This window comes from Hibiscus syriacus, unplaced genomic scaffold (genome assembly GCF_006381635.1).
Source record: "Hibiscus syriacus cultivar Baekdansim isolate YM2019G1 unplaced genomic scaffold, ASM638163v2 tig00112206_pilon, whole genome shotgun sequence".
Classification (NCBI taxonomy): domain Eukaryota; kingdom Viridiplantae; phylum Streptophyta; class Magnoliopsida; order Malvales; family Malvaceae; genus Hibiscus; species Hibiscus syriacus.
The window spans coordinates 1,585,500-1,610,491 of NW_024063267.1; the positions used below are offsets into that span (position 1 = coordinate 1,585,500).

Below are 24,992 nucleotides of genomic sequence, written 5' to 3' on the forward strand. Positions count from 1 at the left end.
CCGTTTCATCAGAGATTTTTTTCATCTGAATTTCATTGAGCGTTCATGGATTACTGGTCGGATAATGTACATGCAACTCTTGCATATTGGAAGGGTCGTGCCATTCTTACAAGATTTATTGGGAGGGTTAAATGTAAAAGCTGCACAATGACCCATTTTATTATCAATCTCTGACAGCAGAAATTAAGTTGAGATATTTATCCAGTATCATTTCAGGTGAAGAATCCGTGAAATAGACCTGTTCCACATCCAACCCTTATTGGGCAGCAAGCATCTCAACCCGGGGCTGGACCCTTTCTGCACCGACCCGATTCGGCTCTAGAAGAATGCAAGCTATTTCAATCGAGTTCTCACCATGGACCAGGCCCAGTGATTGGACTGTAGGAAGACCACCTCCTCTCGCGCTCACCATTCTCGCAATGCGACGAGCCATCGAGATATCAGTCGACATAATGGGCACGTTGTACAGTCCAACCCATTGGCATGCCCCGATCATGGTGATGCCTCTAGCTCGAGATACTCCGGTTGGCCCTTCGTCAGGCTATACAGAGAGTGTTTCAGGCAAAGCCCAGCCTACCCATTGATTGCCCATGTCATTGGGCCTGTAGTAGCCGAGCTCCCGCCTGATGTTATCCAGGGCCCTCCCTGTTGGGTGTGCCGCACCGAGCAAAAACACTTGCACTGCAACATTAAAGTAGAAACAATGTTACAAAAAAGTTTTCAATACTAATTAGAAGAATAACTTACCTTGGAATCGGTTGCCAATGTCTGCTGCAATAGCCTTGGCAATCCAAGCTGCTTCGTCCAAGGATGCCCGAGCCAAGGGATGCAAAACGATGTCGTCGACCGCACAGAGCCGAGGATGCGTACAAGAATGCAGCTCGAGGTTTATTGTTCCATAAGCAGCCTCAACCATGGCTAGGACAGTTTGTTGCAAGGGGCTATAAATAGCACTACCCATGCTGTCATGAACAACGTATGAAACAAACAAAAAGCGTGTCCGGTTGTATGCTAGGTCCTCGAATTTGTTGACGAAAACAGTTTCTGGGTCTAGCCTTGCAGCTCTCTCTATGGATTCAAGGAGTTCACGGCTACGAGATTCAGAGAAATAGATCTTGAAGCATATCAACACCGACTGATTTGCACCATTTTTCTTCTGGTTATACACAAACCATTGAGAAATAGTTTAACTAGCAAGCAAAGGGATAGAGAACTCTATAACTAGAGCTGGACCTTACCTTGATACTTGAGCTAATATCTACAGCTTCCTTTTGCTCGTGATTCCACAACAGTTTGTTGCCTTTTTATCATTGATGTGAGTAAAAACAAATCCCCATGTGATCCATATAGGTACGAACAAGTGCTGCTTAGAAAACAAACATGCTCGTGGAGATAAAAAGATTAAACCTCGAACCAGAAACGTCAAAAAGCCTGACTTTTCAGCGTCGGCATTTAGTCAGAAGAAAATGGTACCCTAATGTGTTAGAAACGTCGTTCCGCTGCAGGGAAAATTGGCCATGCATGGATGTGGACAGAGTTAAGTGAGCTTTTAAATCAAACCCCATGTGACCGGTGTGAGTGGTGCACTTGCATTGCTATGCTCATTGTGCACCTCACAAATCAAAGATATTTTGTTTATTTGATCTTGATAGTTTGAAAACGGACGTGTTTTCTCGGAATGTAAACTGATTTATTTTCTGAGTTGCTAAGAACAGTAGCCTTGTAGGAACCGATCAGTGAGACAGTGATACCCTAAAAATTTGAGTAGGTCGTGTTCACATTGGTTATATTATTGGTATCCCATTATCCAGTAAGAGTGTTGATTATGCATCTCCTCCTTCCTCAAAATTAAACGTTCAAATCATACTAGTCGTACATATAATTTTTTTAACTGATTTAATATCCATATCATATGAGTTTAAAACATACTATCTTAGTAAAATTATACTTGCAGAATGAACGTTTTCTAACAATTTGGATGCCATTTTCTTTAATGTAAGTTTTCTTATATTATCTATATCGTATTAATTTAAAATATATTGATTCAGGAATGAATTTGAAATATTTAAAAGTTTAAGACCAATTTAGGAGGAGAATCATGGTTTGAGGATGGAATTAAAATAGTTAAAAATTTAGGGATCAAATTAAAATGAGAGTTATAGATCGAGAATATGTGATACAATCAACTCTAATTTATATGAAACGAAAGAAAGATTAACTCTAACATGGGGAGTATATTATTGATACATACTAATACTTCTGAAATCACAGAGGTCTCTTACGGAAGTTGCTCTCAACCTGGTGTTGAGAGCATCTTACTATCTTACCTCCTCCTACCCCATACATATGGGAAAAAGGGCCAGCCATTTTTAATACTTCTGAAATCAGTTCATTAACTTGTTAGCAAGAATTGTTCCCCCAGGTCAAAATGTTTAAGCAAATACAATAAGCCAGAAATCAGGGGAATATTTAGGCTTCACCCTATTTTATAACAATTCAATAGCAACAGACTGTCAAACCAAAGATTAACTAATATTTACGCAGAATGGAGTTCAAAAGTAAAATGTGTATGTGATTCTTCATAAGATCAAAATGTATTTGTGAGGCAATAGAGTAGCAATAAAAAATGAGATACATGAATAGAACAGAAAAAAAAAAACACATCCAAGATCACATTTCATTCATTAATGAGAACTCAACTTCATGTACCTTTCAATAATCTGGTCGGGTGTAAGATCGGTGAAATACCCCTCCCCTACGCGCAAACCCTCTACCTTTGCGAGCCTCTCAACTTCAACCTGAACTCTATCTCCTCCCACTTCACTTGGTTCCAATAAATTACAAGCCACCTCAGTAACACCATCACTATGTGCAAGCCCCATCGCTTGCACTGAAGGAAGTCCACCTCCTCTCTCACTCACTTTTGTCGCAATCCTACGAGCAGCCGCAATATCAGTTGAGAACACAGGGACATTATAGTTAGCAACCCAATTGGTGGCACCAATTAAAATAACTCCTTTTGTTGGAGATGCTTGAGCTGGGCCTGCATTAGGCTTCAGTGGCAAGGACCCTGATTTAGACCCTCCAGACCATATAATACTGCCTGAGTTAGGCTTGAAATAACCGAGTTCTCTTCTGATAGAATCAAGCAACCTTCCCTTCTCATTGGCAGCCGCATAAAGAAATGTAGGTACTACACAGTTAACATTCAAGGTCATCAGCAATGATTCTTACTTACTGCCTTTCAACTTCTAAATTCTAATCAAGGCGGGAGACAAAAATGATACAATGATACAAAATTAGAAAAAAAAGGGAAAGAAATAATATCAATGAGTAAAATAGCATATTAATAGTTCTAATGTCGAAAGAACAAAATGTCTACTAAGCAACATGCAGACCATGCTTCTGGCCTAATCCAGAGAGGAGAAAGTGAGTGAGTGTTCATTGTAGATACTCAGAATGACCAAATAGCTACAACAAAAGATCAGAGAAACACCAATTCTATTAACCTCTACAATACCTGACTGGAGTCATACAGATTCATTGATTAAAGAGGAATATACATTTTTTTGCTAAATCATATCCCAAAGTTCCACTGATTAATCCAACTAATACTGGCAATATCTACATAGCATTAAATTCAAAAAGAAGAAACCTTCGAGTTTAGAGCCTATATCGGCTGCCAACAACTTTGCAATCATAGCTGCCTGGTCCAAGGAAGTATGTGCCAAGGGGTGAAAACATATATGATCAACAACTCCGAGTCGAGGATGGGTTCCAGAATGCAACTCAAAATCTATGGTTTCCAAAGCAGACTTAACAATGGCAAACACTGTATCTTTCAAAGGACATGAATCTTGAGATGGTTTTGGAGTCAATCTAGAAACAACCGTATACCCAACTCTATTGTAAGTCACATCTATGAACTTATTCACAATAGCAGCCTCGGGGAATAGCTGGGCAGCTCTTTCAATCGACTCCAAAGCTGCTCTATTTCGGCTTTCAGAAATATATACCTTGCCACAAGCCAGCATCTTGTTCAACATCTTTGCTTCTCCGCCTCTTTCTACTTGCTTAAGATCTGCCAAAAAGGATACGGGAATAGATATATAGAGATAACAAAATAAGATAAAAGGCAAACATTTAGCCACAGTTTAAGGGAGAAGTGGGGACCAGCACTCCAGCATAAACAAAAGGTGAATCCAGATGAGAAACAGATCAAGACTGAAACTTTAATAGCACACTGCACTACTTAATACTGATTAATGGAGAATCGAATTCCAAATTCGATAAAAACAAGATAAACAAAGATAACAAACAAAGAGCATTAGCATCTGATACCCAGCGTATGCAACAAAAATACCTAAACCGAAATTAGCTGAAATCAAAATTCGATGTCATTAGGTTTTGGGTATCCATTATATTCCAGTTTCACACCAAACCCAGTGCAGATAACCCTAAACTTGAGCCTCAAAGCTTCCATTATTTCTTGGACGCTTACGTTTTCTGGATCCATAACAGGGTACTTTTGGATTAGTTCCTGCATCTGCTTGATATTCTTCTGAATTCGAGCAGAGAGCTGGGTCGGATCGACTTGGATGGCGGAGTTCCACACATCGACACAGCCCTTGTAGAAACCGAGCTCTTCGCCTGTTTCGAAACCCGTTTTAAGACCCACTTCCTTTCCCTCTTCCTTGCCGGTGGTTATGCCATGGTTGAAACCTTCTTTGTGACCTTCTTGGTAATGGGTTTCTTCAAGATTTAGCGATGAATCGAAGATATCTTCGGCACACTCCATGAGAATAGAACCTATAAGGCTATAACCTTAGTTTTCGGGCGGCTGCATTTTATATTGAATGATTCAAAGGAGGTACAACGGGCTGGAAGCCTAACTCTGGCCCAATAAAAATTGGACTTCATGAAAATATATTTTTAATATAAAAATAATAATATCTACTCCTATAAAATTGAAATTTAAAAATAGATTTTAATTGAATTATTGTTTGTTATAGTATTTGTTTATTAAAATTGAAAATAAATTAAAATGTTGAATATTATTAAAAATTGAAATTAATAATATTTATTCCTATAAAAGTTAAATTCAAAAAGTATAGTTCACTACTTTCCTAATCCATCAACATAATATCTTATCAACAAATGCGAAAACAATATCCTAAGGACATCAAAGTTCCAGGCACACACTATTAACTGGGAATCTTGTAAAAACTAAAAGCTCCAACCTCAGTTCTTTGCCGTTTCCACTGCATTCTACAACAAGAAAAAGATGAAATGAGAGGACTACACTAATGTGAAACCTAAGAAACTGTTAAGTGCTCCTATTAGCTATCACTAGTTAGATTTTCTCATTGAAATTACATCACACGGTAGTGATCATCAACAAATGGATGTGTGACAGAGGCCAATACTGCACTTGATCATATATTGTATCAACCATAATCTGGTTTTTACTGCAGGTAAATAATATTGATTCCATGTTATAACAGTAAAATTCAACATTGACCAACAGAAACATCTCCAGCAAGACGGTACATAGGCCTAACTCAATAGAAAATCTCCTGAAAATGAACTTCCAGTCCATACTCCATACCTATGTTACCCAAACCTTTCATTTTCTAAAATGTGCCAAACAGATATTCAGATACGAGTAAGACTGTATGATCCTCCGTATATGAAAAAGGCAATGCTTAGAAAAATTGAGCATAATTGTCTTGGACTGCACACCTCGGTTCCAAGTAACGTAACACTGACAATGCAAGAAATTGCTTATTCAATTCTAATGATAAGTAAAAGTTCAGAGTATATAAAAGTATCTCTTCCTTCTTACCTTTGCCTCTGGTTAAGAACTTGTATCCGCCATAGAAAAGCAGACCCCAACCAGTTAAAAAGACGATAACAAACTTAGTGCAACAATAGACCTTTGATCAGCTTGATGGAGTGCAACTTAGTGCCAATCTTACTAAGATGTCCCTTGATGATTCGTCTGGTAATGCTCGTGTGATGCCTGATCATGGTGCTTCTGTTGGTGAGCAGGCTGCTCGTGGTCCTGTGTTTGACAGAGGTCGTGTCTCAGCTAGCTCGCCTGGTGGACGGGGTCGTGGTCGAAGCCGGTTTCAATGCCAACTTTGCGGGAAATTGGGTCATCTTCTTGTTCATGTAATGATCATGAGGAGTCCTCTTGTGGTGCATTTATTAGTGAGTATGGTCGAGGTTCCGTGCGCAAAGGGGGCGATGCTCGTTCTTCATGGTGTGTCGATTCGGGTGCTACTCACCATATCACGACTGATGCTACGGTTGTTGATGATCGCACTGAGTTTCGTGGGGCTGGTAAGATGGTAGTCGGGGATGGAAATGGGTTGCACATTAATAGTGTTGGGCATTCTACTTTATTTACGCCTTCTCGTTCATTACATTTGAATTGTTTACTTTTTGTTCCAAATCTTATTAGAAATCTTCTTTCGGTGTCCAAGCTTATTTGTGATAATGACGTCTTTTTGGAGTTTCATGCACGGAATTGTGTTGTTCGTGATGAAGTTACAGGAGAGGTTTTGCTTGAAAGTCGTGAAGATGGTGGTCTATATGAGTTTGGGGTCGGTTTTTTTTTGGATAAGTAGATTTTATTATCCAGAAGAAAAGTAGCTACAAAAGTCGTCCCAAAAGGGAGTATAAACAATAATTACAACAAAATAATGATTAGTCTATACCCCATTTACAACAAATGTTATAGTTAACAGAATCATTTCTGTTGATATTTTTTCCACTAAGCTTGATTCGGACAATTTCTTTGATAGATGACATAAGTTGTGCAGCCTCCCTAGTTCTTTGCTGGAAAATTCTTCTATTTCTCTCCTCCCAAATCGCATAGATGAAGGAAGTCCATACTATTTTCAGTAGGGTGTAGATTAAAGATTCACCCCTCCATTCAACACAAGCTCATTCAATCATTGTTTCCCAAGACATTTGGGGTTTATGCAAGTGAGTCAAATTTAAGATAGAGTTCCACAGAGTTTTAGCAAAGCTACAATATGCAAAAAGATGGTTCATAGACTCAAAAGCCTCATTGCATAAGACACATTGAACATCATTAAGAATTCCCATCCTTGACAGTCTATCCCGAGTTGGAAGTCTGTCTAGGATTGCCATCCAAGCTATCATACTAAACTTAGGAATATGCATAGGGAACCATATGACTTTATGCCAAGTCACCTTACTCTTTCTATCTCTTACAGCTTCCCAAATATCTTTAGTGTAAATTGTTCGAGCATTCAGAATGGGGAGAGCAGTAAGTCTCAGCTTCAGAAGTTTTTTAGTACACCAGTTGTGTGCATTGCTTTCATCTATGTCACATAAGTCATTATTCTTGAGAACATAGCAATGCAACCAAGCCACCCAAAGGGATCCTTCTCCTACTAGAATATTTCGAATTAACTGAATCATGCAAGTAATATTCCAAGATTTTAAGTTCTTCAGACCTAGGCCACCTTCTGATTTAGGACATCAAATACATGTCCAACTGACTCGCTCCCTAGAAGTTGCCTGATCAGTGCCTTTCCACAGGAACCGAGAACAAATATGATCTATACAGTTAATAATAGACTGAGGAAGCATGAATTGCCTACACCAAAAATTGGCCACACTGAAAAGAACTGTTTTGATTAATTCAAGTCTCCCGTCATAACTGAGTAGCTTACTAGACCAATGATACAACCTTAACTTGATTTTATCCAGAAGAGGCTGGCAGTCAAGTTCAGACAGTTTTTTAGTGACTAATGGAACTCCTAAATACCTAACTGGGAGCTGACCATGCTTAAAGCCAGAAATAGAATGAATAATTTCAAGGTTTCTAGAGGAAATACCAGCAGCAAAGAGTTCAGTTTTGCTTACATTGAGCTTGAGTCCAGACAAGACATAGAAATGGTTTAAGACAATGATGATTCCAGCTATAGATTCATGATTCTTTGCATAAAATATGAAGGTCGTCAGCAAAAGAGAGATGAGTTAAACCAATTTTTCTACATTTAGGGTGATACCCAAATATCCCTTTAGAAGCAACAAGATTTAGGATTTTGGAGAGTATGTTCATAGCAAGCAAGAAGAGGATAGGGGATAAAGGGTCTCATTGTCTAATCCCCCTTTGACTTTTGAAATAACCAACTAAGATACCATTAAAGGAGATAGATTATCTGACTTCTTTGAAACAAACCTCTATCCATTTTAAGAAGATACTAGGAAGACCAATGGTTTTGAGGGTAACAGAGATGAAATCCCAATGGAGAGAATCAAATGTCTTTTCTAGATCAATTTTGAGAGCACACTTAGGAGATATTTGTTTTCTACCATAACCTTTAACAAGTTCCTGAGCAAGAAGAGTGTTGTCAATTATAGATCTTCCATGAACAAAAACAGACTGGTTAGGAGTAATAACAATATGATTTTAGAGATGGTTTTGTACACCACTGAGCAACATGAGATAGGTCTATAATCCTTGATAGTACTTGGATTATGTATCTTAGGAATCAAGGCTATAATCGTGGAGTTAAAAGCAGGCATAATGAAAGCTTCTTCAAAGAAAAATCTGATTGTTTTGGTTACATCATTTCCAACCACATACCAAGTTCTTTTGAAGAAAAGATGAGTAAAACCATCTGGACCAGGAGATTTATCATTTCCTTGGCTAAATAAGGCTTCTTTGATCTCTTCATTAGTAACATTTTTTACTAAGTCTGAAGAGAGCTCAGCAGGCATGTCGAACTGGAGAAGGTTTTTCAAGAAATGAGGATTGGTTTGCTGCAAGTCAGGGTCCACCGTGCCTAATTGTTGTTTGAAGAATTCTAAGGCTTCTGATGACTTGTCTTCAAAAGATTTCAGCCTTTTTCCTTGAGCATTTATGAGGACTCTTATGGTATCATTTTTGTTTTTAGTAGCAATAACAGAGTGAAAATATTTAGTACACTTGTCTCCCTCTTTAAGCCACTTGACCTTAGATTTTTTCCTTAAAAACAGTTTTTTAGCTTCCTCTAATGCAACAAGCTCATTTTGAATAGATAGTTCCTTCTCAAGGGGGCTGGTTCCTTTAAGAGTAGAGATTTGAACTTGTTCCAGCTCTGTTTTCTTTAGTTTGACTCTAGCAGATAAGTTACTGTAGGAATTCTTGTTCAAATCTTGTAAACAAGGCTTAAGTCTTTTAAGTTTGAGGAAAAGAGCATGTATAGGATTACCATGAATAGTTTGCTGCCAAGAATGTCACACTTCATCAAGAAAAGTAGGATGGTTGGACCAAAAATTGAAGAACTTGAAAGGCTTGGGTCTGTTGGTATGGGCTTCTTTGTTCAGCCATGCAAGAGCCATGCAATGATTAGAGGGTCTAGGAGCAAAAAATTCAACAAAAGACTTGTTGGAGGAATTGACCCAATGAGAGTTTATGAGAACTCTACCAAGTTTCCTTGTAAGGAATGCATATTTTTGTTTGTTACTCCAAGAAAAAGTAGGGCCAAAAAATGGATGGTCCTGAAGAAGAAGGTCTTGAACCACATCAAGGAAGTCTTTCATATCAGTGGATAGATAAGGACCTAATAGGTCAGAGTCAGAGCTTTCTTTGTAGTGCAGAAAAGAGTTAAAATCTCCTCCAAGAATCCAAGGAAGAGAATTGTATTGAGAATTAAGGATTCTAAGATGCTACCAAATGTGCCTTCTAGAAGTACCATTGTTGCTTCCATAGATGCCAGAGATGATAAAAAGGATACTGTTGAAGTGGCATTTGACAGTAATACTTTGATAAGAAGAATTACAAAAGCATATGTCAATTCCTTTTTTCCAGAGCAGTCAGATTCTACCATTAGAGGCAAATTCATAAATTAGTGAGAGCATTTCAACTTCCGAATTTAGAGTGTAAGATGTTGACAGAATTAACAGACTTGATACGAGTCTCCATCAAGCAAAGAATATATACTTTATAAAGGTTGGCTCTTTGGAGAACTTTTATTTATTTTTTAGGGTTGTTTAACCCTCTGATGTTCCAAAAACAAATAATCATTGAGAAGAAGGTTTTGAAGTTTCCCCTTTTTCTCTATTAGAAGGGGTTTTGACTTTAACTATTTGTTCCTTCTTTTTTTGCTTTAAGTTCCTTTAGAAGGTTAGCCACTTCTGAAGCTGCTGGCCTAGTTTTCTTAACATGAACCTCTGCAATTGGTGAGTTTTCATCAACAGTATTAAGGATTTCGAATCTGTTAGCTGATCCCTTAAGAGCAACTTTAGATTTGACCTTAGTGGGTCTTCCTCTACCTCTTTTGGGGAAGGGGTTGACTCTTGATCCTTGTCAATTGGAGAGTGAGGCAAAGGAATATTATCAACTTTGTCTGATTCACCACTTTGGGAAAGATTTGAAGAATGTTTTCCTTCGCTAGAAGGAATGACAGAAGGAATTGAAGAATCATTCTTAGGAGATTGCTCTGTTAGATGAAGATGATTATCAGAAATCTCTCCTGAGTGAGTGAAAGGAACATATTGTTCCTTTAAGGGAGGAGGGACTTGCTTTGAGTTTTGCACTTCAACATTACTAACCAGAATGTTAGCTTCTGAGTTAGTATTAGGGGCTATTTTTTTCCTCCAGATTTTTATTGTTTGAGGTGCTGTTGATTGATGAGAAGGACAATTCTTGTCATAGTGCCCAAAAGAAATACATTTAATGTATCTACTCGGCAACCAGGGAATTTTAACATAAATATTAGTGGTTTGTCCGTTAGCAAGTTCCACTTTGATCGATTCAGGAATTTCCTATTTGACTCCTATCTCAACACAGACTTTAGCATAGTGAAGTCTAGTTTTAGAAGCAGTTACATTGTCCATAGATATAGGAGTTCCTAAGGCACTAGAGATGTAACTAAGGCCAGTTTGTGTATACAGTTCAAGAGGAACATTAAATAGATGTATCCATATAGGCAGTCGAGCTAAGTCAAAATCTAATCTTTGCATATTAGGCTCCTATTTCCTCAAAATTAGAGGGTTGTTGAGGATGTGCCATGGTCCGTTTTCAAAGACCCAGTCTCTATCAGTATCAGAATTGAAGGAAAACAAGTAAAGATTATTTCCAGCGAGACTGACCTGGACTTGTGCCCTTTTCAATTGATTGCTCCATAGGTTAGCAATAATCCTTTGCAGTGCAGAGAAATTTGGTGCGGCCCCAAGGAATTGACGTACAAGCGAAGATTTCCAGTTTGCAATACCAGCCTCGAAGACCTCTGGTGGCGGGCAGACAATCGAGGAATCGTCAGATGATTTGGGGGGAAAATAGGTTAGCTTTTGTTCTTCTTGGCACCTGAAAAACTTTCTCCAATCCATGAAGAGGGATGAATGCCTAAACAGAAATAGAGCAGAGAGACGAGATCGGCTTTGGTCGGGCGAATGGTGACAAATTTGAAACCAATGTTGCTTTTTTTTTTCTCGTATGAGAATTGCAATCGATGAAGTTCTGGTTGTTTGGAGTGATTGCACGAGTATAGTAGCGATGAGTGCTAATCCAGGGTTTTATGTTCCTAAGCACATTGAACTTGATGTTCATTTTATTAGGGAGAAAGTTTCCAATGGGTCGATTTCTGTTAACTATGTTCCTGGTTATTTTTGGATGGTTTCACCAAGCCCTTGTTTAAGTCCTATTTTCCCACGTTTCATCATAAACTTAGGGGCTATTTGTTTGCCTCTTAATGGAACCATTCAGCGTTGAATGTTGAACCATTCAACATTCAGCGTGTTTGTTTCGCACCTCTGAATGATTCAGTGCTAACTGGTTCAAAAAACAGTGCTAAATGATTCAGCACAAAAGTACATTCTGAATGATTCAGAGCCATTATCAAACAACATGTCACATTCAGAGCTAATTCATACAGAGCCTCTGAATCATTCAACATTTGAATCATTCAGCGCTTAATCATTCTGAAGTAAACAAACAACCACTTATTGTTGTTAGTTGTGCTGATTTGTAAACCCAACAAAGTAGGGTGAATGTTATAATAAAGTGTGATAGTGAATGCGTGAAGTAAATTTGTTGGGAGTCTGTTAAATCAACAATGTTAGTTGTAACCACCGCAGGTGTGGTCCAGTTGGCAAAGCAAGGGCTCTTGGGATTATGAGCTGGTCTCATGTCCTAGGTTCGAATCGCGCTGGCTGGGAATCCTGGAAAAAAGCAGGGGACAAAGTGGTGGGTTCTTTAAGCCCCTCCGGAGGTTGCCTTATAGGGTCGGATTCTTTAGCCTGACTTTGGGAGGTTCTACGTTATAAAAAAAATGTCAGTTGTATGGTTGTTATTGGTGACTTGGAGTGCATGGCAGCATCGGTTGCGTGTATTTCTTGCGATAAAGGCAACCTATGTGTAGAGGACAGATGCAACTTTTATGATAAATGATAAAGAAATATTCAAAGTGTTAACAGTTCATTACATGCCATTTTTTTTTACTTAACTCACAAGTGAAATTGGAATATTTTGGGGATTTTTTAGGAGTTAGAGTTTTGGCTATAATTTGTGGATAAATTATATGATTAATCATTTTTATTTAATTTTTGTACATTTTTTCTTACTAAATTTTAAAAATATAATATTTGATTATCTTTATTTTTATTTAATTAGATTGTGGTTATGTTCGTTTGTATTTAATTAAAATGTGATAATGCATGTTTGTATTTAATTAAAATGCAATCATTTACCTTATCGCCTTTTAAATATTTAACCATTGAAATTTTGACTATTGTTAGTGATGAAATTAAATAAAATAACCATTGAAATTTTGACTATTGTTAGTGATGAAATTAAATAAAAGTGACCTTATCTTAATTAAATAAAAGTGAAATTGATCAAATATTATATATATTTATTTTTATTTAATTAGATTGTGGTTATGTTCGTTTGTATTTAATTAAAATGTGATAATGCATGTTTGTATTTAATTAAAATGCAATCATTTACCTTATCGCCTTTTAAATATTTAACCATTGAAATTTTGACTATTGTTAGTGATGAAATTAAATAAAATAACCATTGAAATTTTGATTATTGTTAGTGATGAAATTAAATAAAAGTGACCTTATCTTAATTAAATAAAAGTGAAATTGATCAAATATTATGTATATTTTTAAATTTAGTAAGAAAAAATGTACAAAATGTCAATAATTAATATAGTTTATCCATAAATTTTTTACTATATTTTGAAATAAAAAATGTTTTGTAATTTGGGTGTTTGATATTGATTTTTTTAGATTTAAGTTTTTCATTTCACAAACAATTGAGAATAAAAAGTATAGCTGAGTTTCATGTATCATAAATAGATTATTTTTTCGAAATTAAAGTGTTTGGAGATTTTTTATTTTTTTAAAAGAAAAAAATCAGAATTTAATTTTTATGTTTATTTTCTTAAAAGAATTTAAAGGAATAAATAAAGACAGATAGGGGACTTCATGTTCCACGTTCATTGAATAGACCTTTTTAATATAGATAATTTGAAAATGATTGTGAAATAAAAACTTTAGAAATTTATGAAAAATTAAGCATTTAACATAAATATATATAATTCAAACACTTATATTATAATAACACGAAGGGTAAATTACACGTTTAGTACCCAAAGTATTAGTTTTAATCTATTTAATATCTAAATTTTCTATTTTTTTAAATCATACCTAAAGTTTTGTTTTGTTTCATTTTAGTACGTTGTTCAAAATTTAACGTTAAATTTTAAAACAAAATGAAAGTTTAGGTACTGAAACGAATAAAATTTGATAATTTAAATACTAAACGTGATAAGTTTTTAACAGCTGGTACTGAAATGAAATTAACATATTAAATATATTTAAGGCAAAACATTTTTTATTGTGTAATCTGACGTTAGTCTGTGCTTCTCAACAGCGTTGTAAATTTGTAATGTGGGTTATGAGCACGGAACACGTACTACTGAAATCACGGAGAAACAAAAATAAGCATTTTGGAGGTCGCCACGTTGCAAGTAATTTGCCTGCATGGCCTTCAATGTTTAGATATTATTTAAATTTAAAAAACAAATACTCCATGCGTATGCGTACCGGAGATTATTGATGACAAACCATTGCTGTTCTCAGTCAATCAAATCCCAGTTTTGCCCCAGTTTAATTCATGTCATCAAGTGGTTTGCAATGGATATTTAAGTCATAGTGTTCCAACTACGTCCAAACCACCGGCTCGGAAAGAGAAAACCATTGGCTGTTTCCACCAACTCAAAACCACGAGCCACACAGCAAATAGTTTATTCCCCCCGTCCTATATACACAAGAAGCTCCATGGCTTACCCCCATAAACAAAATACATAAAAATCCCGTGTATCTTTCTAACACGATCTTCTTCAATTTCAAGATACAAGAATCAAGGAGTGTTTGAAAATATGAGTTCAGGCAGCAGAGCATGGATTGTTGCAGCTAGTATCGGAGCCGTGGAAGCACTGAAAGACCAAGGCGTCTGCAGGTGGAACTATACCGCAAGGTCAGCGGTGCAGCATGCCAAGAACCATCTCCGGTCTGCTTCACAGGCCAGGAGCCTCTCTTCTCAATCCTCGGCTGCGATTTCAAAGGGACTGAGCAGGGAAGACAAGTCCAGACAATCGGAAGAGTCTTTGAGGAAAGTCATGTACTTGAGCTGTTGGGGTCCAAACTGAGCTATGCTTTGAGCTTTCCACTGGTTGGTCTTGTAAAGCATAACTATAATTATAAGCAGTCCAATATTATCTCCAAGAATCTTCACAATCTTACCAATCCCACTCAAGCACTTGCACTGTTTGCGAGGTCTTGATTCAATTTTCATACCCCATATCAATACCCATTCTATAACTAGAGGTTGCAATGGGGTCATTAGTATTGGGTTGAGTCATTTCAGAGTATAGATTCTTTTCAATTTAGATTTAATTAAGTCATATCAAGGACATTAAGATTGGGTTTGGTTATTTTAAGTCTACGTTTTATTCACTTTATATATCAGATTCATAAGTCGAATTCATCGGATCAATTTTAGGATTGTATCAAAAATATTAGATCAATTAGTTTATTTTTTGGATGACTCGTGTTCGTTAAAATCCTTTTAAAAATCCTTAAAAGAATTTTGTTTTTCGGCTCATGCTTGTTAAGAAAGTCTTTTACACATGTTCATTAAAATTCTTAAAAGGATTTTGTTTTTCGACTCATCACTTATTAAAATTTTACTCGGACTCATGCTTTTAAAATTTTACTCGACTCATGCTTGTTAAAAAAATCTTTTACACATGTTCATTAAAACTCTTAAAAATAATTCTATTATTTGACTAGTTACTTGTTAAACTTACTAAAATTTTACTTGAGTTGTTCTCGTTAAGAAAATTTGAAAACTTATTACTCATCAAAACTTTTATTTTTTTAACTGTAAATAAAATCTAATAATATTGTATATTATACGAAATAAACTTAAATTAAACAAAATAATAATCAATAAATACGTTAAAATAACCATCAGATTTCTGTTGATCAGATTTTGATTTTTAAGTGTAATAAAATAATAATTATTAGTTAATAATTTAATTCTTTTAATTATTTATTAGATATTAATAGATTAGTACTTTATTATTTTTTATTATTTATTAATAGATTAGTAATATTTAAATAAAATAAAATTTTAAGATATTAAAAATTATAAAAAATTTAACAAGTTGCTCACTTGTTAACTTTACTCAAGTCATCTTATTATAATCTCTACTCAATTCAGCTCATTAAAATCTCTAGTCGAATTTGAATTCATTCAAATTGAACTTTTATGAATTTGAATTCATTCAAATCGAACTTTTATCGAATTTGACCGACTCGAGTTATGAGAAAGTACCCCGAATATAGGAGAAGTAGAATAAAGAATGAAAGGCAAGCAATTCTCAAAATTCTGTGTCATTGAGTTATATACGATGATAGAAAGCTATTTACATTAATTATACAACCCAAATGAGTCTGTTGGCTCAGTCCTCAGACCTTAATGAAATGACCATCAATTCACTCAAAGGATGTTCGCTGTAAAGAATTGGTTCAGTTGGGACCCCAACAGCTCAAGTACATGACGGTCCGCAAAGACTCTTCGGATTGTTTAGACTTGAGCCCTTTGGAAATTGCGGCAGAGGATTGAGAAGAAAGAGTCCTGGCCTGAGAAGCAGACCGGAGATGGTTCTTGGCATGCTGCACGGCTGACCTTACGGTATGGTTCCATCTGCAGACGCCTTGGTCTTTCAATGCTTCCACTGCTCCAATACTAGCTGCCACGATCCACGCTCCGCTACTTGCATTCATTTCGTAAAGTTTGTATTGAGAGAGAGATACACTCTGATTTTGCGGTTTTGTTGGTGGGAAAGTGGAAGGGGAATCTTATATTTATAAGAGAACCAAAACTATTTGCTACTTGCTCATGGTTTCGACTATGGTTTTGGTCCCGTGGGCGCATAGGTTGGACGCATTTGAAAAAATATGACATAAATGTCCTTGTAACCTCGCTTGATGACAACAAGTAGATGAGGGCAATGAATGGGATTTAGAACGATATTCGATCCCAAGATGATTAAAAAATGGGCAGTGGGCACATGGGTTTGTAAGAATGTGACAGAAATTTATAATGTTTTTACCTTATGACTTAATAGTGGTATGTGTTTACACGTCGTCTTATCCACTTTGCAGCAGCATCGGCTAATAGACTTATAATTCATGCAAATAACTATATGTTGGTTTTTTTTTTGGGGTAAATCAAAATATTTAAAAACTTAAAAATCCAATAAGAATCTCTTTAAATTTTGAAAGGGTTAAATTAAATTTTTCAAAACATCTAAAGGACATAATATAAGTTTCCCAAAATCTTTCTTTATGATCCGCCGCAATATCACTCGTAATAGATCTCATTCTAATCTTCAAATTGATAAATCAAATATAAGGTAAATTAGACAAATGATATTTCAATTATAAGATATTATTTTATTAAATTCTTCGGTTATGGAAAGTTATAAAATGGTCCCTTGACTATAAAAGTGTTGTTTTGTTGAGTTATTCGAATATTAAAAGTTACAAAAATGATCATTCCACTATTCATATATTCTAAACTCATCTTTTTTCATTAAAAAATTAGCGACAGATTGAGTTGGACGTTAACTTGTTAATTGAGATATGATAAATCTAATCTTAGAACTATTTGAGTTATATTTTTTTGTATCGACTCTATGTTTATATTATGTTGTCGAGCCAGTACTTGAAAGCAACAACAATGCCCGTATACATCATTAATTAAAATATGATTTTATCACATCTAAATCAGCATATTAATGTCTAGCTAAGACAATCATCAATTTTTTAATAGAAAAAGACTAGTTTGGAATATATGAATAGTCAGGTGATTATTATATAACTTTTAATAGTCGAGGAACTTAACAAAATAACATCCTAGAATCAAAAATCATTTTATAACTTTTAATGGTTAAGGATTTAACAAAACAATACTCAATAATTAAGAAACCATTTATTTATGTACTGTATACGTAAATATTAATAGTTATAGAGAAATATATAAATACAATTTATTCAAAACCCAACAACATAAATTTTCTATGGAATGAGACATTTCTTAGGAGAAAAAATAGCCTGAAGAGCTGACATTAATTAAAATATGTCTTATCACACATTCATATTTTTAAACTTAACAAAAATAAATAACAATTTAGGTATTAAATCTAAAATGAATGTTAACTATAATTTAAAAAAGAGTTTACATATCAAAACTTAACAAAAATAACAGTTTAGGTACTAAATGTGTAGTTTTTATAGTTGTTGTTATATGTTAAATTAAAAAGTACACATGAATTACTATAGATAGTTTTTATCATATTTATATTGGTCTACCCAATAAAATTTTTCTATATTCGTCATAGCTAAGAACAATCAATCAACATTTAAGGGTAACAACTATATCTATTTAAGACTAAAGATCGTATTGGATGGTTTGATATGAGACACTTAGTGTGCATTCGTTGTGGGAAGACAATTAACGGATGAAATATTGGTAGCAAATGAGATTATCCACTCTATGTCCGAGGCTGGTTCAGAGAATGGGGGAGTTGTGCTGAAGCTAGACTTCTCTAAGGCATATGACTACGCGAGGTGGGAATTCTTGATGATGGTTTTGGAAAAGTTAGGATTCGACAGTTTGTGGAGAAGTGGATCTGTGCTTGTGTATCCTCAGCTAGTGTCTCGGTGTTAGTTAATGGGTCCCCTACAAAGGAGTTTCGAATTAGGAGAGGGCTCTAGGAAGGAGACTCGTTGTCCCCGTTCCTTTTTATCTTTATGACAGAGGTTCTACATCGTTTATTTATCAAGGTAGAGATGTTGGGTGAGATCAAAGGCATTGAGAATGTTATTCCCCGCCAGTCGTTTACAGTTTGCAGACGACACAGTTATCTTCGTGAAACCAAAATTAGATTTTATATTAAAAATTAAATGAATATTAAGGTGTTTCTAGGTTTGCTTAGGCCTTAGTATTAACTTTAGTAAATCATGCATTCTTGGAATAAATGTGGATTCTGCTTTGGTTACTGATCTTACCAAATGTTGTGGATGTAAGGTGGATTCGTTAGCTTTCTCATATTTGGGTATTCCTTTAGGAACATACCCATGGAAAATTAAAACATGGGATCCGATCATTGAAAGGTTTCAAGCGAAGTTTGCTGGGTGGAAGAGAAACTCACTCTCGTTTGTTGGGAGAGTGACTTTGATTAACGATGTCTTTTCTGCTCTCCACACGTATTTTATATCCCTTTTCGAAGTCCCAAAGCTGGTGGTGTAGAAGTTGGATAAGATTAGAAGAAATTTTCTATTAGGCAACTTACCGACGAAGAATAAGTTGGTTCTGGTAAGTTGAAGTAAGGTGTGTCTTTCCCGTTCTAAAGGGGAAGTGGGAGTGGTAAATCTTAGAGAAAATAATGAAGCTCTATTGGCCAAATGGGGATGGAGGTTTGGTGTGGATAAACAAGCATTATAGTGTAAGGTAAATCTCCTCAAAGTATGACAATCCCTCTAATAATGAGCTACTAAATTCTGCCAATGTCAAAAATATGTATATTATATGGAAGGGCGTTGTTAGGAATTGGTCAAAGGAGAGCATGAGTAGGTGGATGAGATCAGATACTTTTTGTTGGGTTGTCGGTGATGGTAAACTTATTTTGCTTTGGATTGACATTTGGTGTGGCGATGAATCGTTGAGATGTACTTTTCCTAGACTTTTCAGGCTAACAAGAGAGAAATGACTTGTTGTGGTAGATGTGATTGGTGGTGAGGATGCAGGTGGTGAGGATGCAAGTGGTGAGGATGCAGGTGGTTTTGGTTGGGCGTAGGCTTTTAGTAGAGTGTTACTTGAATGTGAATGGGCCATGCTAGATACTATGAAGGCGTTAATCCATGATTGTAAGGTGGTGGAGGGCAGAAGCGATAAAGATGGATATTTTTCGGTTAAGAAATTATCCCAACTAATTATTGATCCAGATGTGGATGATTCGGATTTTGACTTTGACAAGGAGTGGAAATTGTTCATCCCTCCAAAGGTAAAACATTTCCTTTGGATGTTGCAAATTCATAGAGTACCAACAAAAGTTTTCATCAAGAATCGGGGTATTGAAGTGGAAGGGATAGACTCTCTTGCTACTGGTGTAATGTTGTTTTGGAGGATGTTGATCACCTTTTTGTGGGCTACAATTTCTCAAGATGTTTGTGGAACTCTTTCGTCGAGTGGTGGAATTTACCTCGGGGAATTTTTAATGATATTGATAGCTTGTTTGACTGGATTTTTGTAGTTCTTCTTTATTGCAAGGTAAAACAATTATGTTTGGTAGCCTTTATGGTTGTGCTGTGGTGTATTTGGTTAGGGCGTAACGAGTACGTGTTTGAAGGCAAACACACCTCTGTGGAAGACTTGTTGTTTTTTTACAAAGATTCGTGCCTTGATTTGGTTGAAGGCAATAAAAGGTAACCTTCTCATTAACGAGGAGGCATGGTGGATAAATTTGAGGTTCTACATTGTTCATTCTATTGTATCTTCTTATTGCAGCCATCCCTCAGGGGGATACATATGGATCTTCGCAGTGTCTAGTGTGGTAAAGGTGGGATTGAGTGGTTGTGGTGGGGTTATGAAATCCCTGTCCAGTGCGATAAGGGTGGTTTTCTCTTTCCTGGGACTGGCCAATGTTGATGGTGGTTCCGATGTCCTTGCAATAAAGTTAGCATTACCCATTGTCGAATAAGTCGATTATGGGGAGATGAAGTGATTGGTTGTGGACACTCCTTCTAAAGTTTCTTTGTTTTGGATTAGTAACGACTTTGTGGTTCATGTTTAGGGAGATTAAAGCCAGATTAAGTGGTTTGAATTATGTCCAGTTCAGTTCATTGTCCTCAAATTAGTCGTCACTGGCGGATTGGTTGGTTTTCTCAGGTTTGGTTAGGTTTGAATCGTTTAAAATTTGGTGGTGATTGATAAGTTACTTGCTATGTCCTTGTTCAAGTGTGCGCTTGGTGGTAGGTGAGTCGCTTATGTGGTTGCTTCTTGGTTATGGCGTTTGCTGCTCTGGGTGCAAAGTTCATAGTTTAAAGGTGTTGCTTTCGATGGTCTTGTTTGTTTTGTTTACTTTTGGCCTGCTCTATTTGTTTGCTCTGCTTTGTTTAAATTTTGTGCATGTAGGTGACTATGTTGTCTGTTTGGCTCGGTGAAGTGTGTTTTTCAGTTGGTCAACTGTTGTATTGAATTTTTTGTTTGTGTCCTTTAGTGTTTGCTCACTTTGTTGTGTTCTTGTCATGTCTTGGTGTTTTGTACTCTTTTCCCTCGTTAGGTTTAGAAGGGTTTGTAATGAGGCATTACACCAAGTAAATTCATATTAATAAAATTTTGTTTGCCGATAAAAAAATCAATCAACATTTATCACGCCGTGTACCAACTACTCCGAGTCAATTTTAAACATCCAATCAGGAACAATGATATGATAACTCCTAATCATGGCCAAACCCAAGACCCAATAAATAGCCACATGAGAAAAACCGAAAAAGATAACTATTTCTCAAGCCTCTTTCCCATGATTCATATAATCCTCCGATCACCTTCTACGACTGTTAACTATTTTATCGGTCAACAAATATGATGCGTAAACGAGAAATGCTATTACTTAATTGGAAATCTGATGCCCTCAAGTATTAGGTTATTTTTATTAATTAAGTAGTTTGAACTAGGTGAATAAGAAACAAAAAAGAAAGAATATAAATAAAAAGAGAGGAGAAGTAAAAAAAAGTGAAGGAAAGAAGAAGATTTTGCGTATCTTTTTAAATTATTATAAACTCATATATATGATAATGTTATATTTTAATCAATTATATATTTTATATTTAGGTTATAAAACATGTCAAAATTTATATTTATTTTCTTTCCAAATTATATGTGTACACTTAATATTATATTTTGTTTCTTTTTGTTCATCGTTAAAAAAATTAACATTGATGTTAAATTGATATTTTTAAATTATTTTTTCACTTTTCACTTAATTATTTTTTAATTCATTGTGTTTTAGTATTTATCATTAGTAGCCTAATTTTTATATTTCCCCCCCCCCCCAATTAAAATCTCGTAAACGGTCCTGAGACGTTGGTCAAGTGACCTTAGTGCATGATTCTACCTGCAAAACCCTTGGTCTACCCTCTACGGCTTCAACACTTGCCGCTATAAACCACGCTTTGCTTCCTGCTCCCCAACTCATCTTTACCCCAAAAAACAAGTTACTGCTCTTTTATCTTGCATGCGTTGCTTAAGGCTTACACTCGATTATAGAGAGAGAGAGAGAGAGAGAGAGAGATTAGGGTGATTGATAGCCGTTGGTTTTATTGTTTAATCAGCTAAAAGAATTCGTCATTAGCGATCCATTATTGCTGCCGGCATTAGATACGGATCATAATACAGGCAACCCGACTGTCAAACCTCGTTTGGCCCTTGGTTTTCACCAACGAGCACCTTGTATGGACAAGACATAAAGTTGATGTGGATCCCAAAGTGACCTCATTTTTACAGGAATTGATGGTTGTTGACAAATGACAACCTTGGTTTCGGCTATTACTCCCGAGTAAAACAAAAAAAAACGAAGACCGAACGAATGGCATCTCATTGTCCATCCAAATGCGGCTCCACCAGGAACTAGCCCCTGGAATGCAGCCGATCAAGCGGCTGGTGCATGGTCATAAGCAAATATTTTCGGACTTGGTTCAAAGCCCATAATAGATATGTGGTAAAATGATTACACCGTATCTTGGTATATAATATTCTATTTAAAATCATGTTACACTCTTAAAATAAATATCTATTGTTTGAAATAAAACCCATTATCTACAATCATCACATGTAAAATGAAATATACGGTTCACTTGTAAAACAAATAAGACCATTTCAATAGAAGATTGCATATATAGGTGTTTAGGGAATGAAAGACCGTAGCTCTAAAGGGATGATGGAAGGGGCAAAGGCTAATTACGAGAAGGAGATCAGGCCGGGATCGGAACCCGGAGACTCGTCAACGCAGGTCGGATGGGTCTCAGACACGGAGTCGGGCAGCAGACAATCCGTGAAACAGGATGAGTTGGACGATAAACAGAAGCTAAGGGAAGCTGAGAAGGCTGAGAATCTCATGCATCTCATCTGCTTCGGACCTTGTGTAAACTAGTTTCTCCTCTTACGTATGTTTATATGTAAGGCTGTTACTTTCAAAGATTTCTCCCCCTCCTCTTCTTCTTCTTCGTCTTCGTTTTCTTCCTTTATGTATGGGCCGAAATATGATGCGGGCGTTATAATCTGAAAGATTGTTAAATATCTTCTCTATATAGCTATTTAGATGAATCGGAATCTTCATTCTTCATAGTCTCTGTATCATTAACGTTGCAATATCATATACAATCCATTTCAACATAGCACTATGAGTAAAATTTATTTCCCATACTTGTAAATGGAGATTGATTACGTATCCAAAGTTGAAATTTTAAAATTTTGGGGGCTAAAGTGTAAATTTTCAATTGTATTAATTTATAATTTCATAACTTCCAAAGGGACTGAAGTAAAGTTTTACCCTTTATCACGGCCTGGTTATTGCAACCCTGAATTTACAGCCACTTAATTTTTGATTGAAAGATGTGGCTGTGGTACACCAGTAGGCAGTAGGACATGGTTTTAAAGCAGTCCTGTAAAGACCAGATATAGACTATAGATATTAGATGTTACGTTTCGATATTTGTGGAATAAGTGGCTGAGCTTGGTTTGAGTCCATTTTCTCAAATAAATGGCGAGTTGGGCTTTCAATTGCAAGGATGATAAAGAACCAGGCCACGGCATTCTTTGGAACCAATGGTTCGAGCCACTTTTGTATTGGGCTGAGACGATATCCAGTGGACTCGAATGCTATGTGTTCGGTATATACAAGTCGGGAAGTGTTTCTAAAGACAGAATATCATCATAGGGTGTTAGAATTATGTTTCATTGCAAGATCGGTCGATGCTTAGATAAATAAATGTTTAAATGCAGCGATGGACCGAGGGGCGGGTGAAAAAGTCGTCCTCTTGAAAATTTAAAATTATCATATAATTTAGATTTGTTTTGTATTTTTATTACAAATCTATTTTCGTTCCTTATAAAATTTTATAAGTTCGACTCTTTCTAAAATTTTAAAAGTTTGCTCTTAATAGAAAGTCTTTTGTTCATCGTTATTTAAAGGATAATTATAAACTAATGGTAGGAATGTGTTCTTGTGAGGTGTCTTAGTACGGGTGTAAGAGAATATAAAGCTCAATGAACTATTCGTAAACCGTTCGTTTATTAAGTTTTTTTGGGAGGATAAATTTAGGTAAATACAAGAGTATTTGTTCAAAGACTTTCAACCAATTGACAATAAATATTCATACCCCTGATATACATGATACTCGAACCAGGATTTCAAGGGATAATAGCAAGTCCATTAACCACTGAGGTCGTGTGGTTCGTACTATTCATTTATTAATTTAAATAAACGAGTGTGAATTAATATTTTTGTGTTCGTTTAATAAACGAACAAACATAGACAAAGGTGTGTTCAATTCGTTTATATTCGCGAACAAGATCATTTATCGACTCATTTATCAGCTCATTTATCCGGTTCTCATTTTCTTTTTCTTTTTTAACATTCTAAATGTTGACGAAGATAAGGACTAAATTGAACACAATTTGCACTTTAAAGTTCAAACTATGAAATCTAAGGAGCTTAAGGTTAACGACGCAATTTTACTATTTTTCTTTAACTTGCAAATCAAAAGATAAAAAGAGAATGTTGATTGCCGAGGGGACTCGAATCATATCAACAAATATGTTCGTGAACACTCCACAAATCGAACAAGAATACATTCAAAAATAAATAAACGAACACAAAAACAATCTTATTCGTTCAAACTCGTTGCACCTTACGTATCCGTTTGAAAAAACAAACCATATTGCTCACTTATGCGGACTGATCCAGGGACGATCTCCCAAAATTACATCTAGAGTCATCATTCTTATAATATAGATAACAAAACCTTTGACTTGACCACATTTTAAGCCCCACACAATATTATATACTCACACACTACCTACAAGATCGTTATCGTACAACTCTTTCCTTACCACTCCACGCCTACACCAACTGGTACCAACTTCATCTAACGCAATTTCATCAAACCCTAAAAGTACATACCCTATATGTGAACTCTTCAAAGAGCTCCATACAAAGATTGTAGAGACAAGTAAAGAACTACATTAATATTCAAAGTTTGTTGGAATTATATGACAATGGACATCTTCCAACAAGACTTAACAAACAAAATTTTCATGTATAACTACTCTACATACTTATATTAGTAAAATAGTTTATTTTGGGTCAACTTTGGAGATGTGG

At 35.8% G+C, this 24,992-nt stretch overlaps 4 protein-coding genes and 1 pseudogene across 4 annotated transcripts; 1 reads left to right on the top strand and 4 right to left on the bottom strand.

The window, feature by feature from the left end:
- Positions 1-151: 151 nt before the first annotated feature.
- Positions 152-2,367, bottom strand: LOC120175530 (annotated as a pseudogene).
- Positions 2,368-2,650: 283 nt separating this feature from the next.
- LOC120175356 (formimidoyltransferase-cyclodeaminase-like) lies at positions 2,651-4,467 on the bottom strand. The gene is made up of 3 exons (XM_039181988.1): positions 4,364-4,467; positions 3,656-4,081; positions 2,651-3,193 (listed from the first exon to the last, which is right to left on the bottom strand). Exons 2-3 carry the CDS (start codon positions 4,044-4,046, stop codon positions 2,685-2,687), a joined length of 900 nt encoding a protein of 299 aa, XP_039037919.1. The 5' UTR covers positions 4,047-4,081; positions 4,364-4,467; the 3' UTR covers positions 2,651-2,684.
- Positions 4,279-7,580, bottom strand: LOC120175357 (protein LTO1 homolog). The gene is made up of 2 exons (XM_039181989.1): positions 7,574-7,580; positions 4,279-4,809 (listed from the first exon to the last, which is right to left on the bottom strand). Exon 2 carries the CDS (start codon positions 4,796-4,798, stop codon positions 4,385-4,387), a length of 414 nt encoding a protein of 137 aa, XP_039037920.1. The 5' UTR covers positions 4,799-4,809; positions 7,574-7,580; the 3' UTR covers positions 4,279-4,384.
- A 6,767-nt stretch (positions 7,581-14,347) lies between these two features.
- On the top strand, positions 14,348-14,763 carry LOC120175457. Its single transcript, XM_039182082.1, has one exon. It carries the CDS (start codon positions 14,418-14,420, stop codon positions 14,685-14,687), a length of 270 nt encoding a protein of 89 aa, XP_039038013.1. The 5' UTR covers positions 14,348-14,417; the 3' UTR covers positions 14,688-14,763.
- A 1,157-nt stretch (positions 14,764-15,920) lies between these two features.
- Positions 15,921-16,367, bottom strand: LOC120175458. The gene has a single exon (XM_039182083.1). It carries the CDS (start codon positions 16,327-16,329, stop codon positions 16,072-16,074), a length of 258 nt encoding a protein of 85 aa, XP_039038014.1. The 5' UTR covers positions 16,330-16,367; the 3' UTR covers positions 15,921-16,071.
- Between the last annotated feature and the right edge of the window lie 8,625 nt (positions 16,368-24,992).